The following is a 16,187-nucleotide window of genomic DNA, read 5'->3' as shown; positions in this document are numbered from 1 at the left end:
ATGGCAGCCTTAGTGCGCCAGTACACTCGCCACACACCAGCTATTGGGGGGGGGGAGGAGAGCAGAGTGATGAAGCCATTTCAAAGAAGGGGAATTTGTCATCCAGGCTGAAAGTTTAGTGGTAAGAAGATAGCTGCAGTCTCCCATGTCTGTCACAGGCCTGTACATTTTCAGATGGCTATAAACAACCAGTATTAATAAGAATAATGATATTCCTAAATTATGTTCTACAAGTCCAATATTAGTTGGATTACTGGACCTGATGAAGATGGCAATAGAGGTTCTTTAAAACAGACCTTCTAGCTGTTTAAGCAGCAGGTCTCTGCTATGCAGAACACCAGCATTGTTGAATGTTTGTGGAGTTTTCAGCGGTGGAGAAATGAGACCTGAAGATTTATTTTAAATGGCAATTACTGGCACAATCTGGTGAATCAACAGTGATGATGAGAGTTTTGTTTATGCCCAAAAGCCCCCTGAAGACTTGTAAACTATAAACCTGTTTGTTTAGTCCTGCGTTTTACTATAACGTGTTGTTGCTGAATCATTGGACTGTCAGGCAATGAACAAGCTGCTGGTGGAACTACGTGTCTTAGCTCCATCCACGAGGGGGCGCTCTCTAACGTCCCTGTGAACTGTGCCTGTTGCAAACAGTGTAAAACAAGGAGAAACTAATTTGACCTGTGTTATCATGTGTGATACGTACAAAGACTTGCATTTGGTTATATTATAATGTATGTCATTATTGAATTAATTTATGTACGATCTAAAACACAACCGCTCCTTTCCGCCGTGGCGGAAATACCCGAAACCTTCCGGAATAGACCGAAGTATTTCGGCCATCTTTGTTTTTTCAATGTGGAGCCTGTGACCACTCCAATAATGTCAGTACTCCGGGTTTGTTTCAGCTGCGTGTAAGGAGTAAATCTGGCAGCTCTCATCATTTGATAAAAGCAATCAACTACATATTTATTAAATATCGAACTACATTCCCTTTGTAAATAATATGTCGTGTTGATTGATATACAGTGTTGATTGTCAAGGTTAAGAATGCTTGCCAAAGACATTTTAATCAAGATCTTTTCACAGCAGAAAAAGTTGTGGGAACTTCGCGAGCAGGCGTTATGCAGTTTGAGAAATAGATATTCAACAAGATTGACGTATGGTTCAGATGCAAGCTTCAACAGATCTATGCAAAATGTTTGCAAACGCAAACAAATGTTTAATTACGAAAATACCGACGGCTTGGGACGGCCGGCATGTTTGGAAAATGCATCTCAAATCGCTCTAAGAGGAGCTGTACGTTGGACCCGGACCCTGATAAGTAGCCGCTCCTTTTCGGTGAACACGTGCAGGTCCAAAAACAGTAACAGCGATCTGGGTGGTGAAAGTCAAGATCTTGAAGACGATCTCTTAGAAGACGGCGATATTGATCAACTGATCCAGCAACAAATTACGACAGGTGTCGGCGACCAAGACCACAGGGTGTTCATCGTTCACCCCGATATCAAATGGGGGCAGAGGAAGCAGCGGCTGACTACAGGTCAGTAATTCGCTCCGGGAGACTGCGGAGTGTTTCGGGTGTTTAACCCGTCATGTTAAAAAGCAAACGAGTTATGCAGCCAGCATTATTCAACACCAATTAATAAGAAACATTTCGGCGGGGCAGCAGCGTAAGTGCCTGCTCACCTGCTCTCTGTAGATGTCAGCAGCTTGGTCTGAATGGTGTGTAGCTCTTCTCCCTGCTGAAGAGTCTGGGACACAAGCAAGAGAGGGCCAGCTCAGAGCTGAGAAGGGAGAAGTACGAGGAAAACTAACTTAATCCTGTAAATGGACCAGTAAGTGGCCTTTTTCCCTCTGGTCCATCATTTCCCAAACCAGTGCCACAGTTTGGTGACAAGAGACCCTGGGGTGGAGGTGCTGTTTCGTCCGATGGGACATGAAACCGAAGACCTGAATATGTGGTGATGAAAGAAATACATTTCAAAAGAGTTCACTCTAGTTTTTTGTCTCAATTCTGCTGTGGGACTGAACAAGCTGGCCTTTCATATCATTTTCCATCAATTCACTTGGTTGAATCCGTTTTCTTACTTCTCTACTTGCTGTGCTGAGTGGGTGGGATGGTGATACAAAATGGCTGCCAGACATCGCCCAGCTGGGCGCTGTTTGTCAGTGGTGAAATAGGTCTGCTTCTGTATATAAAAGAGCTTTGAGATTCTTTAGGGTGAGATAATTCTAAAAAACAATTCTTTACACTCAGGGAATTATTATTTTCTCGATCGTGGCTAGAGGGCAGCACGGTGCCACAGTGGTTAGCATGGTTAGGACCTGGGTTCATCTCCGAACCTGGGGTGCTGTCTGTGTGGAGTTTGTATGTTCTCCCCATGTTATTATTCCTTACGGATGACACTCCAGTCGGCGCTTTCCAGGTAATGGTAAGGGGGGTTCCCCTCCACCTGGATGATGCGATGGCAGCCATAGGGCTCCAGTACGCTCACCATACACCAGCTGTCAGTGGGGAGGAGAACAGAGTGATGAAGCCAGTTCATAGATGGGGATTATTAGGAGGCCATGATGGGTATAGGCCTGGGGGAAATTTAGCCAGGACACAGGGGTAACACCCCTACTCTTATTGAGAAAAACCCTGGGATTATTAATGACTACAGAGAGTCAGGACCTCGGTTTTTACGTCTCATCCGAAGGGCTGTTTCCTCCCACAGTCCAAAGATATACTGGTAGGTTAACTGGCTTCTGGGCCTGGTGTGTGAGTCCCATCCTGGGTGGATCCAGCCTTGTGCCTGTTGCTTGCCAGGATAGGCTCTGCTACTATTTCTTATGTAAATGGAAGCTGAAGCTTTCATACCCTTCGCAAAAAGAATGAATAGCTTTAAATTATAGCTGTTTTGAAGTATCAATGAAGAGACCACAATCGCATTCCAAATGATGGATCAAAGGGTGGGGTGGGGTCTTATTTTAAAATGAAGGAGTTAGTGTTGCTGCCTTGCAGGGCTGGGGCGCTGGCTTCAGGTCTGGAACAGGGGGGCTCTCTGTGTGGAGTTTGCACGTTTCCCCATGTCCGTGTGGGTTTCCTCGTCCGAGACCGGGCAGCGGACCCATTGATGTGTATGCGGTTCGATTTACAGCGGCTCTTCAGATGGAGGAGGCTGTGGGCCTCGTCTCCACGCTGCAGAACTGGACGGTGGTCGATAAGATCATCGTCTCCACGAAGATGCCTGAAAAGAAGAGGATCTTTGGCAAGGGGAACTTCCAGGCGCTCACAGGTCTCCACGCCCTCCTGTCTCTTCACGGGCTTCACGCTGGGACTGTTTACCTACATGCAGGTGGCCATGGTTGACCTGGTAAAGACATGGTCAAAGGCTGCGTTTTTATCAGTGTAGCTGATTATGGTTAAGTAGATACCAAACCTGCTCCCATGCGTTTGTTTCGTAGGAGGAGTTGGTAAATGCCACATGAAGTAAACACTCTGAGCATGGCTCCATTACATAGTTGATTAAACAAATGAAAGTGTAATGTGGACTAGAACTGCAACTTGAATGCAGTGGTTTCCTGGCACATACTGACATGCTAGATTCACTCTATTTCTCATTATTTCTAATGAGCAATATCACAGTAGGAAACATACATAATGCAGTTTTACAGGTACTTAACATCACAGTCGAGCCTACACGGCTTCCTTAGTGCCATACAGTGTAGTTAAAAGAAGATCAGCTGTGGCTCATAAAAAAAAATCTGTCGGCACATTGTGCAGGATTATGTGTGGGTTAGGCAGTCAGCACTGAGTCTTCGAATGCCCTGCCTTGAAAATAGTGTTCAAAGCCAGATCAGAGTTGTCTGTGCGCAAAACCTTTAATGTTCTTAAAGGGGGTAGCAGGCTGTTTTTAAATAAATCACTCGAGGGTCTCGTTTCAGAGAGGATCAGGGGATTACCACAGATCACCGCTGTGTTTGTGAATGTGGAGCGTCTGGCTCCAGTCACTGAGGTGAGTCTAAGTCAGAGCTGGTCAGCCTTGGCACCTGTAGTCTGTGCCGTCGGTAGTGATCGGCTGCACCTCACTGGGGGTTTCTGTAACGGCACGAAATCATGACATCCAGGTGCCAGGCTTGGCACTTTCTGTCCCCCAGGCTGAATTATTACTAAGTCACACCGCCCGCAAAATTCCCCCATCCCTCAATTTACTAAAGTAACTTGTTCCATCTGAAGCTGTTCCTGAGATGAAGATTCATTCAACGAAATTCCCACTACTTTACGTTAAGCCATCCGATTCGTTCCGGAGGTTTGGAAACTCGCTCGGCATTACTAGAACACTGTTGCTTGTTTGTGATAATGACCCTGTCTGCCCTAGTAAAGTAAGGGAAACGAACAGACAAGATCAAAGGTGTAAAACCTCTAAGAGCGCAGGCGCGCCGCGGACCTGTGTTGTGGAAGGCTACGCTACAAAGGTGGCGTCTGTCGTCCGGCTACGCGGGACACAGCTTCGATGTAACGACAAAGCTCCGTGGCTTTACGAAAAACGGGTGTGAAAACGCGGACGCGCTCTCGGTTACAGCGCGAATGAGTAAACCGGGCACTGGGGATCTGAGGGGTGGGCGTGCGTGGAGTCTGCCGGCGGTTTCAGCGTGGCTTTGTGTTTGGCAGAGGGAGCTGCAGGGGGCCTGGGGATTGAAGGTCTTCGACAGGTACACGGTGGTCCTCCACATCTTCCGCTGCAACGCTCGCACCAAGGAGGCCAAGCTGCAGATCTCTCTGGCCGAGATCCCCCTGCTCAGGTATCCCCGCGCACCCAGCCGCGGTTTCCCGCCCCGCGGCCTGCTTCACAGGCCGCCCTCCGGCCGGGGGGCGAGTTGTCACTGAGCAGCTGCTGCCTCCGAGAGCGGGCCCCAGGCAGGGCTGGGGTGGGCTCCTCACAGCTTCGGAAGCCTGTCCGGGCCAGTGGAGGACCTCACCTCCAGGAGGGCCCGACGCCTGTCCCAGCCTCCTCTTGGGACAGCCCCAGTTCAGTTCGGTTAAAGAGCTCGGAGATGCGGAAGAGCAGTTTTGGAAATGAAAGTTGAATGCACGCGTTGTGGTGTGTAAGCTGACTTTGCAACCTCAAGGAATTTGGTTTTTAGCCAGGGGTGTCCAGTCATGGTCCTGCAGGGCTGCTGTGTCTGCAGGTTTTCTAGGGCTCTTGAATGAAGAGCTGTTGTTCAGCTGGTCCTGTTAAGGTACGTTCCACCCCGTCTAGCTCGTTACAGATATGTTGGAATGAAAGCTACAGACACACCAACCTTCGGGGAGCGGGTCTGGACACCCCTTTAAATGAATGCTTGTTGGGTTGTAAAAGTGGCCTTACACGTCAGCTAGTGTTCAGTTAGCGTGACTGCAGTATTGCACTCAAAGAGGAAGGCTTTTCAATTAAGTCTCCTGTTTTATGCGGTAACATGCGTTCCTCGACAGAGAAGTGATGTGCCCTATTTCTGTACTGACAGGTCACAGCTGAAGAATGATCTGGCAAACTTAGATCAGCAAGGTGGAGGTTCCAGGTATATTATGGGCTCAGGTAAGAAACTGTAGAAATGGACAAACTTCACATCTTCATGTGTCTCCACACACAACTGCAGAGTCTTTTAAAGCTTTAATGGATTTATGACAAAGTATTTTGTGGATTGCAAAAGGGAAAACCCTGTTGCCAAGTTTAGGCCTGCAGGGATTTCTCAGAGCTCCTTGACTTGAGTTTATCCACGCAGGTGAGACGTTCATGGAGGTGCAGCAGCGGCTGTTGAAGGAGAGAGAACTGAAGCTCCGAGCGGCCTTGGAGAAGCTGAAGAGGAAGCGTTGCCTGCTTCGCTCCCAGCGCCAAGACAGGGACTTTCCCATCATCTCTGTTGTGGGATATACCAACTGCGGTGAGCAGGGGGGTGACTGTCACTGCCGTCATGGGGTATACCAACTGCGGTGAGCAGGGGGGTGACTGTCACTGCCGTCTTGAGGTATACCAACTGCAGCGAGCAGGGGGATGACTGTAACTTCCGTCAAAGGGTATACCAACTGCGGTGAGCTGGGTGATGACTGTCACTGCCGTCATGGGGTATACCAACTGTGGTGAGCAGGGGGGTAACTGTCACTGCCGTCTTGGGGTATACCAACTGCGGTGAGCAGGGTGGTGACTGTCACTGCCATCATGGGGTATACCAACTGCAGTGATCCGGGGGGTGACTGTCACTGCCATAATGGAATATACCTACTGCGTTAAGCAGAGGGGTGACTAACTTCACATTTGGGCTATGTAGGCAGTCACATGGCCTGTTTTTTCAGCCTACACATCTCAACGACAGTACTTTTCACCGTTCTTAGTATTACTAGCAGTACTCTATGTGTCGCCTGCAGGCAAGACGACCCTGATTAAAGCCCTGACTGGAGACGCAGGGCTCCAGCCCCGAGATCAGCTCTTCGCTACGCTTGACGTCACCGTCCACGCTGGCCAGCTGCCCAGTCACATGACTGTCCTCTTTGTCGACACCATTGGCTTCCTCTCCCAGCTGCCTCACCAGCTTATTGACTCGTTCTCTGCCACCCTGCAGGACGTGGTGCATTCTGTACGTGGCTGACTGCTAGGAGAAATTAGCAGTGCCCTTGACTTCACACGGGCACTGTGCTGTCTTTTCACATTCCTCACCTCAGGAAATCATTACAGATAATTTCCTAAGTTTCCTGGTGCTTCAATTTAATATTTGCGGTTGGTCCTGTTTTAGATCCAAAAACTAAAATTCCTGTTTAAATGGGTGGAGAGCATAAGCTGTCTTTGGTCTTTGGCATAATCTTTTGTCTTTGGTGACAGTACCTGATTAAGACTACTATTCTGTAGATTTCTGTATTTTTTTAAAATTAACCATTACTGTTAACAGCAGCATCATTAGCTGCATGTTGTGCACTGTAATTCTGATTTGACCTGCACTGTGTTTTTTTTCCATCGGTTGATTCCCAGCATTACTGCATAAATAACCTGGGTGAAGCTGGAAGAAACTGCAGTTCGATCCCTTGCTAATATCTGCAGGGCCCCACTCAGTTAAGGCTTCTGCTAGACCTTGCTTTTTTTCCTGTTTTAGCACAGTGAAACAGAAAGCCTACGTCAGTATCAAATACTGCAAACACTGCAAAGAATTGTGTCTTCCTGCAGGGCAGCCAGAAGAACAGCAGTATCCTCCAATTCTATGGTTCCTAATAGGATCCTGTTTCACAGTGTCATCAGACTCTTGTGAGAACAGGAAGCTACAGTACATTAGCCGGTCTTGCTAGGTGACTTTGCCTTTTCTGAATCCTTTTAACCCCGAACAGGACCTGATCATTCACGTGAGGGACATCAGCCACCCGGAGAGCCTGAACCAGAAGGTCAACGTGTTGAACGTGCTGAAGAACCTGCAGGTCCCCAGCCGTCTGATGGACAACATCATTGAAGTCCACAACAAGATCGATCTCATTGATGGGTAAAGGACAGACCACATGAATGCCGCTGTGAAATTCTGGTACTGGATACCCCTGCAGATATCGTTCCCTTTGGTTAAAATGATGGATTACGATCAGGCGTACTGATTTTCGTGTGTGAAGTAAACCACAATGTTAATGTTTGCCCAGTCGATACATACGTACAGCAGATGAATGCTTTCTTTTTGCTTCAAGATGAAAAACAAATGCCTGATCAGGACCTGAACGAAGACCATGTTGCATAAATTACTCTTTAAAATAGCTGTGCGCACTGACCTGAAATACACTGCAGACAAATAAAACATGGAAAGTGTTTTTTTATTCTCAATACTGGAAAAATATACATTTTCTGTAACAATGCAAATTGTATGCTTCTCCTCAGAAATAAAGGATCAGGAGGTTTAGCATTATCACCAAGGATAAACTGTACTTTTGGAACATATAGCACAAGTTAGTGTTTCTTAGCGAGGACAAGACCCATGAACCACATCAGTCCTAGCAGCAATGAAATCTGCTTTAGCCCAGCACTACATCGTGTACCCTTATAACACTGGATTCTGTATTGTCTTCAGTTACCAGCCTACCGAACCAAACATCCAGCCCATATCAGCTTTGAAAGGACAAGGTTTAGAGGTCCTGAAAAAAAGAGTAGAGGATGTCGTTCTGAAAACAACTGGGAAGCACATTCTGACCATCAAAGTGGATCTCAGTAGTTCTCAGTTAAGGTAAGGGATATCCACACAACACTACACTAAGTTTCCAGGGTAACCTAAGGTAAGATTTCTTTAAATTGATTTGACTGCAAGGTTTTTGACTCCCAAGAGTTTCTTTTTTTTTGCAATGCAGTGACTAGACCTAAACAATGTAGTCTACAGTAGATATAGCTGTTTTAAATGTAATAGCACCTCCCATAGTTTCATTATAGTACATCTTTACCCTTTGCTCAAATGAATTCACCTCTTTCCCCTCTCTTGATTTGTTTTATTTTCTTTTAAGATCCATCCCCTGCTTTACTGTGATCCTCCGGTCTATAATCTGCATCACCATGGAGAAACTCTCGTGATTTATTGCATGGGGAGCTGAATACGTGCGCCTTTCCTTTAGCATGTTTTTTTTTCTCTCCACACTTACAGCACAGGTGGTGCTGAACAAGGAATATATTCCTGAGAAAGATGTGAGAGGCAGAGCTGCATTGTAAGCAAACTGCCCCGCAGACTGTGCAATAGAAAGTGGAACACAGGATCAGATTAAAACACCATTTAGAGTGCTGATCAGTCTGTTCTTGTCTGTGAACAGTGATTCACTGTTATAAAGGAAATAAATTACAAGGCAGGTTCCCTTCACCTGAAGTACTTGGATTTGGCTGTCTTGGAAAGTGCCGTGTTCGGTAAACATCACTGGGTTAGCAGATGAAACTGTAGCAGGGTCCTCGTTTGTCTCTGGACCCTGAAGCGCTGTTTCTCTCTTCACAGCTGGCTTTACAGGGAAGCCACAGTGCAGGAGGTTGGTGTTGTGCCAGAAGAAGGGACAGCCAATGTCAAGGTCATTATCAGCAGTGCTGCATATGGGCGTTACAGGAAGCTGTTCCAGGCTAGTTAGCCCTTCAGGTGAAAGCTCTGTGTGCTTGGCTCGTGACCTGTGAAGATGATTTGTCTGCACTCTGCTCAGTATGTGTTCTGCTGTGAAAGCCTGAGGCTCCACAGTGTGTGTTGACACTTATGACATGTACTGTATGGCTCCCTAAATGCAGGGACATGTCTTAACGTTAAAAGTGGCTCTTACCAGAACTATCGCACAACTGAATGCATGTACAAATTAGGAGCTGTACAGTGTAATGTATAGATTCTAATGCATTTTCTGTAAATAAAATGTGGATATTTAACGTGGTATTCCTGCATAGCATTTCTGCTTTCCAACATGTATGAAATAGTCGTTCTGTGGCTGAATCATGTAGTATAGAAGGTAAATCCTGACTGTCATTTTCCAAATAGACTTCACATATCTATTTCTACATACCCTTTATACATATTATGTAGATAACATAAAATAAGCATTTTTAATATTGCTTATTTTCATATATCCTTTTTTTAAAGTTTACTTTCTGGTTTAAAACAATGTCCCTGAAATCTAATCCCAAAACAAATTCTCCTTTGTTACTCTTCAACAATGACAGACCGGCCTTGGAAAATAGGACCGTATACACTTATTTTTACCTTTCTTTTACTGAACAAAATAATCGTAACATTACTACAAACTGTAGTATGTAATGAAGCTGCTTACCTTTTGGTGCGATGGGAAAAACTCAACATAAAAGGTATCATGAAAAAGTCAACGTGAAGTTTCAGAGTCACAGCATGTGATCAAGTGAGCTGTACAAGCTTCATGTTCAGGGAGATGACGATCGAGCAGAACTGACACGGCCCGATGAAATCGCCCGCAATGATGTTCAGGCTGCCTGTGTCTCCGCCAGGGGTCTGCTCCCGGAGCCAGGCTTCCAGACAGCCATAGTTCTGCAACGTCAGAGTCCGTATGGACTGCCTGGGGTGAAGCACGATGAACTGCGTGCTTGCTGTCAGGTTCAGCCCAGCCACAGAAAACCTCCCTGAAATCAAACAAAGAGGTGCTGAAAGAAAAAGACCTCTTTCAGAAGAACAGAAGAAAGAAGAAATCTAGCCTGTTTCGTAGTTAGTAGTTAATTGATAGAAGGGTCTCTGCCAGCTGTTTCTTAAAAGAAGCCAGGGTAAGCTTCAACAGCTTTTAAGCGCTTTAAAACAATAGTGCTTTAAAGTTCTTGCTTTAAAGTGCACCTGTTATTGCACTCTTCAAGTTTTTCTCCTAGTTAAAATAATGTTGGAAATTTTGAAAAGTCAGCTAGCATACTAATAGGAAATCCAGATTGAGATAACCAAGACTTTCATTCTGGTTAATTCCTCCACTGACACACCTTTCGTGTCTTGTGTGATGCCTAATAGATGCAAAACACAAAGTGTCTGTGATTGCCTTGCAAAGATGAAGACCGCTGTAGCTGGAATCACTCTGCAGCACCGTGTGCAGAGACTCCTACCTGGGCTTCCTGTGCGTTTCCGTTTGTCCAGGTACTCAACCACACCCTCTGCGCTGGCTTGGTTGGCCCACCAGTAGGGGATTGCAGGCCACAGATCGTGATGCTTCTCAGCTGTTTGGTCTTCATATGAAACAATCACCTGGTAGCCCGACTCCCACAACCTCCTCAGTGTTGGCGTTTCCTGAGGGCAAGCAAGCTTAGCTGTGAAATTACCTCTATACAAGGCATGACTCGCTCTTTGGATGCATTTGTGTTTGTTGCAGCATTCGACTGAAGTGAGAGGACACTGCCTTGTTTGGGATATTAGTGCGTTTCACAGCAACCCAGGAGTCAGTCGTTAGTGAGGTGTCCTGTATAGGTCAACACCAACAGTCCCTTGAACTTGTGAGGTTCTGATTATGCACCTGCTTCTCCCAGACTGCACTGATGACTCTTTGTGAAACTCCAAATCCCTAGCCTTCGAGATTCCAGGTGATCCGGTTAATCAGGTCAAGGTTTCAAGTCAGGATAGAATACGAAGAGGTTAAGAGGTGGTTTCGCAGGCTGCTAAGATTTTTTCTGAGTGACTAAATTACCCAAGAACAAACATGTGACCAACAAGGGGCACTTGTCCCAAACCTTTTGCTCCTTGATAATGGTTCAACACTATCAATTTGTTTAATTGACTGAAGTGGGAATGATACACCTTGTGTTCTCGTATGGCTCATTTTTTAACAGGATTTGTTTTCAATTATTTTAGAAAGTGCCTTCTTTCTCCTTCTATTTTTCTTGATTTATTGAACCATCTGAACTACTGCTTTCTAGCATTTAATTAACTTGCTCTTGGAAAACATTTGTTCTACACTCCAAGCAGAATATTAATGGTTCCCTTACATTCTCTAATGTAAAGATCATTTAATGCTTTCTTCCACCTTGTAGAATTATACTTTGAACTTACGTCAGAGACCAAAATGAAATAGAACTGGCTCATTTAACTAAAAGGTTCTGCTTGCTATTGAATGACTTACCATGAATGGACATAATTTGGAGCCAAAAATATGCTTCAAAGAAAGAACAAGTCTCTCATGACAGTCTTCATTCAGCCCTTCAAAATGGCTACATGCCAAAAAGACAATTTCCTTGGGATGAAATTTGAGCCACTGAGCAATGTCCTGTAAAGTCTCCTGCCATGGAACAGTATTTTTAAAATGGTATAAGAACATGATTTACAAAATTTTGTCAAGAAAATTTACCAAGAAAAAAACTATTAGCTGCAAAGTTAGGATAAGGAGTTACATTTTATGTATTCCATTTGCTAATTAAAATGTAGCAAGTACCCAGATTTCTTTTAAACTCTATAAACATATATTTGCTGTCTTGATTGTCTGTACCCTAAAAATATACCTGGCTGCTTAGAAGTGCTAAATTAAGAAAAACAGGTTAATGAAAAAAAATATATTTCCAGTACTTCAGATGCTAGAAGACACAGTACAGAATTCTGGATTTCAGCTTGTGAAATTCCATGTAAAAATGATATGTGATTGTTAGAGGGCAGTAGGTTCAAACATGATGGATGTCCTTGTCTGAACCACATTCCCCAGAATGCTGTGGGGAATCACCTGCTGCTATTAGTCACCTGACCAGTCCTGAGAAGATTATTGGTCAGGTGCTAGTTGATAAATCATGAAGCAAGGGCTTACAGTGTCAGTATTTTACCTGCTGTTTAGAGACCAGAGGGCAGATCCTCTGTCATGCAAATGGTACCAGAGGTAAGGAGTTAAAGGGGAACTGCAATGCTATTTTTACATTTTGAGGTAATGTTGATTTGGAAATGATGAATGCATTTCAAACCACAATGAAACTACAAAGTACATGGTAATGTGTACAACCTCAAATTTACATCGCAAAAGAGACAAAGTTTCAATTTACGCATAGTGCCATATTGCCGTTATTGTCTGCGATTCAGATCGACGCAACAAAACTTATGATGACATGAAAGCGGCCCTATTACATGGTATACATGCTTTAGATCAAGCAAATGTTGCTACTATATGAATAGTAAATATTTTCATGAAACCGACAAAGCGGTATGATTTTTAGATACTTTTATCTAAAAATAAAAAATTGCAAAAAAAAGAGTAACCCGCCAGCCAACTAAAATACACTCATAATAATTAATATTGTAAAGACAGCCTGTGCTGACAGTGACTAGTGAACAGGAAGGGCCACTTTCACGTCACAATTCACACTCTCTTCCGTGGCGAGCCCAGCAGTTTCTTGTCTGCCTGCGACAACAAGGCAACCATATGCTACTTTCAAAAAGCTCACGATTTTACACTAAATTCAGATATTTGTAAAATTTTGCAATACCATCAATTAAGTTTGTGACTGAGATTTAGTAACCGGTCCGAGAAATTTGGACTGCAGCTCCTCTTTAATTGACTGACCAGTGTCTTACCCAGATGCTCCTATTTACAACATTCCAGCCCAGGAGGTGTGAGTGTCACAGTGATCTACTCTAGGCACAGGCATTGTTCATGCTCCTACGTCTAGCCAAGCTACAGTTTTTTTCTGCAACACATCCCTGTTTAAAAACTGTATGAGGTTTAGATGGCGCACGCCTGCCTGTTACTCACCCGCACTGTCATAGTGGTGTAAATCACGTGTGTGTAATAAAGATCATCTGAAGGATCTTGAGGTTTGTGAGCAATTCTAAGATCGAAATATCGAATCCCAGCATTCAGCTGTTCCAGAATGTTTTCCTCCTAGGGAAGCACAAAGGAGCAATTGAATACACTGATTTTACATGGAGTCATTTTCACTTTAATAAAGTGGTGATGAAATTTTTTGTGTTCTCTTCTGGAAACAAATGTTTCCTTGAATTTCTTGTTTCTACAGTGAAGCTACATGTTACAAAACTGTCTAAAAGTAACTCTATGTGTAGCACTGGAAACTAGCGTAAGACATTGCTAGCTTGGAGCTCATTTGTTAAATGCCTCTGAAAGATGTACTGTAGCAGTCATATCCTTTCTATGAAGGGAGCCCACCCATGTTAGTGATGTTTAAACAACACAAACCTGTGTTTTTGCCCATTTATAAATAACTGGCCGTGTGACACAGGGCAAGACACGGTCCACAATCCTCAATGCATTCGACTCAGATGAGACTAAAGGTGAGTTTATGTCCAAACAGTAACTCATAGAGTCATGACTTCCTGAAATACAAAACTTTTATCATGCATTTTGCTAACATTGATAACAATGTTCTTCTGTTTACTGGTATATTCTTCAGGTTCATCCAAAAAATTTTTTTTACCTTATGTACAATTTATACTGAAGACAGCAACTTTTCCTTAAACAGTATTCATCGTTAAAGCATTCGTTTAAATATCTTCTTCTTTTATATGTGAATTGATAAAGGTTATTTAGAAGCATAACGTCTTTAATTACAGTATAAATAAAAAATGCTAAAAACCAATGGCGCTAATTTGAATCAGTACCTCGTCTTGTTAAACGTCTGCCAATTATTAGATTTTAAACACAAAATGTAAAAGAGGTTGAATGAACCGGGCGAGTATTTACCTGGGATTGCGAGGCACCACAAAGGTCTGTCCCAGAGAATCTCCGGGAGCTGAGACATCCAGTCCTGATTATCATGTTCCTTTGAGAGACGAGCCATTCTTCGGTGGCTGTAAGATTGAGTTCACGGACAGTTTCGATACATAAAGCTATATCGTATAAGATCTACGATATAGCAACATTATGGATCGTTAACAAATTGAAACCGTACTAGGAGCAGGTATACAGACTACACATACAAAACTGTGGTTTCTGACATGTAACTTGACATGTAAACTTCTCTTTTCTATTGTATTGTCAAGCGCTTTGGGGTGAAAGGACTATACACATACAATTAGTTATTCATTAAAATTACGCTGAAGTCTTTAAACAGATAAGAACTCGGAAGGGGTGGCTGTAGTTTAACACTAAGAAAGACGCTTCGAAATACTGACAAAATCTGAAAACTGTTCAGAGAGTGGTGTATGTTGAAGAGGTCAGTAACAACCGATGAAGACTGACACTGTTTCTTACCGGACACTCTACTGAAATTGCGTGCACACTGAATGCTCGATGAATCATAAGATGGTGTAGATAACCTCACATAATGAGAAATGTTCTGTTTCAGCTACAGTATTGTTATAGTTACAAAACGCGCAGCCTTCTGCTCTATTTCCTGCTGTGATGTTTTTTCATGACGACAACTGTAAAACCAGTGTCAGAGACCGTCTACAAAGTGCACCAAAATAGCGCCACGTCAAAGTCTGTTCTCCAGCTTTTTCCCTGGTCTGAAACTACACATGGTAATACTAGTACTGATGATTATGATGAAAAACAGATCTTCTGACATTCTAAGATGCTGTTTACCGAAACGCGTCGCAGATGTTGCTGTTACAGGTTTGGCTCTGTATACCTAAAGTGTTTTTACAGCACATATCGAGCTGTAAAACCAAGCAGTCTAAAAACGTAGAGACAGTCCGAATACCATGAGGCCAGACCAGCTGTGACAGACCGGTAATGCACCGTCCCACCGCTAGGTGGCACGAAATGTCCACACGTGTTTGGGAGGGTACAAACCAAATTCCTCAAGAAGCATCTGTGATGTTCTCCTCCCTGTTTTAGTAGCCGCAGGTATTTCTGTATGTTTCAGTGACACGTAAGAAATGTAGACACTCCTACCCTTTTAATGTCTGAACCATCTCGTATCGATCACAAACCAAGAGTGTTAAGAATGACTTTTTGGCTGTGTTCATATCGTCAGCCAATTTATCCAAAGGCCCGGAGGCCTGTGCTTTCTTTTCTCAGCAAGGTCTAAACAATCTCTTGAACTTCTTATTACTACCCAAAAACAACAGCAAAAAAAAAAAACTCCTTACGATTTCTTTGTGTAGCGTCACGGGAGGCGGGCTGAGAACAGCGCCTGCGGGCGGGACTATGGGACTGTATATAGTGGGGCGGAGGGCGGTAGACAGTCTCTTCCCTTCGTGTGTGTGCGTTAGTATAGGTCCATCGCTGTAACCCCTTTCCCCGGTTCTAGTTAATACATGTGTTGTTCAACCCCATTCCCTGAGTCCTATGCCCGCAGTCGTTACATTTTTTTCCTGGCTCCGTACATGTAGGTTTTACTTTAGCAGATTGCTGGGATTCAGTTTTTCTGAAAGCATATGCAAGTGTTATTACTGTGTCGGACGGCTTGAGGTAAAACTTATCCACGGTGTCACAGCGAAAAGTCTGTACAGTCAGTTTCCACACACGGTTCACCTCAAATACCTGCCACCCCGATCCTTCATGCGATTTTCTCTATTCCTCAGCTCACCACTGTGGACCGTTTTGCTTAAACTCCCCTTGGACACTGAAAGTTCTCATTTCAAGTTCAAAAATTAATTTATACCGGATGTATCCGTTTGTAAAGGGGCTAGCGGGGTTCAGTGTCTTTTGTATGTTCTGCCGTGTGTTTTGGGCTCAGCTCTTCAGAAAATATTGACCATGACTTCCTGGTCTATAGCTCGTACAGTGCCTTGCGAAAGTATTCGGCCCCCTTGAACTTTTCAACCTTTTGCCACATTTCAGGCTTCAAACATAAAGATATAAATTTTTTATTTTATGT

At 44.0% G+C, this 16,187-nt stretch overlaps 2 protein-coding genes across 7 annotated transcripts; one reads left to right on the top strand and one right to left on the bottom strand.

Annotated features, from left to right (window-relative positions):
- Positions 1 to 838: 838 nt before the first annotated feature.
- On the top strand, positions 839 to 9,362 carry gtpbp6 (GTP binding protein 6). 2 transcript variants are annotated; one of them, XM_088598738.1, is made up of 10 exons: positions 840 to 1,540; positions 3,141 to 3,278; positions 3,928 to 3,998; positions 4,655 to 4,785; positions 5,488 to 5,558; positions 5,746 to 5,904; positions 6,386 to 6,594; positions 7,334 to 7,482; positions 8,053 to 8,205; positions 8,953 to 9,362. In XM_088598738.1, exons 1-10 carry the CDS (start codon positions 1,048 to 1,050, stop codon positions 9,077 to 9,079), a joined length of 1,701 nt encoding a protein of 566 aa, XP_088454864.1. In that variant the 5' UTR covers positions 840 to 1,047; the 3' UTR covers positions 9,080 to 9,362. The 2 variants fall into 2 exon arrangements, with proteins under 2 accessions (XP_088454874.1, XP_088454864.1); XM_088598748.1 differs by lacking the exon at positions 8,953 to 9,362 and having other exon boundaries at positions 839 to 1,540; positions 7,334 to 7,521; positions 8,053 to 8,192.
- On the bottom strand, positions 7,780 to 14,806 carry LOC148675946 (PI-PLC X domain-containing protein 1-like). Of its 5 annotated transcripts, none has more exons than XM_088598785.1 (7): positions 14,605 to 14,804; positions 14,105 to 14,202; positions 13,601 to 13,737; positions 13,160 to 13,288; positions 11,552 to 11,707; positions 10,545 to 10,725; positions 7,780 to 10,082 (listed from the first exon to the last, which is right to left on the bottom strand). In XM_088598785.1, the coding sequence occupies exons 2-7, from the start codon at positions 14,199 to 14,201 to the stop codon at positions 9,841 to 9,843; spliced, it is 942 nt and encodes a 313-aa protein (XP_088454911.1). In that variant the 5' UTR covers position 14,202; positions 14,605 to 14,804; the 3' UTR covers positions 7,780 to 9,840. The 5 variants fall into 5 exon arrangements, with proteins under 5 accessions (XP_088454911.1, XP_088454902.1, XP_088454928.1 ...); XM_088598776.1 differs by having other exon boundaries at positions 14,105 to 14,211; positions 14,615 to 14,803; XM_088598802.1 differs by lacking the exon at positions 11,552 to 11,707 and having other exon boundaries at positions 14,105 to 14,211; positions 14,615 to 14,806.
- Between the last annotated feature and the right edge of the window lie 1,381 nt (positions 14,807 to 16,187).

Source organism: Lepisosteus platostomus, chromosome 2, assembly GCF_059453375.1.
Source record: "Lepisosteus platostomus isolate fLepPlt1 chromosome 2, fLepPlt1.hap1, whole genome shotgun sequence".
NCBI lineage: Eukaryota > Metazoa > Chordata > Actinopteri > Semionotiformes > Lepisosteidae > Lepisosteus > Lepisosteus platostomus.
The sequence above is the reverse complement of the archived record's forward strand: the minus strand, read 5'-3'. Positions and strand labels throughout refer to the sequence as shown.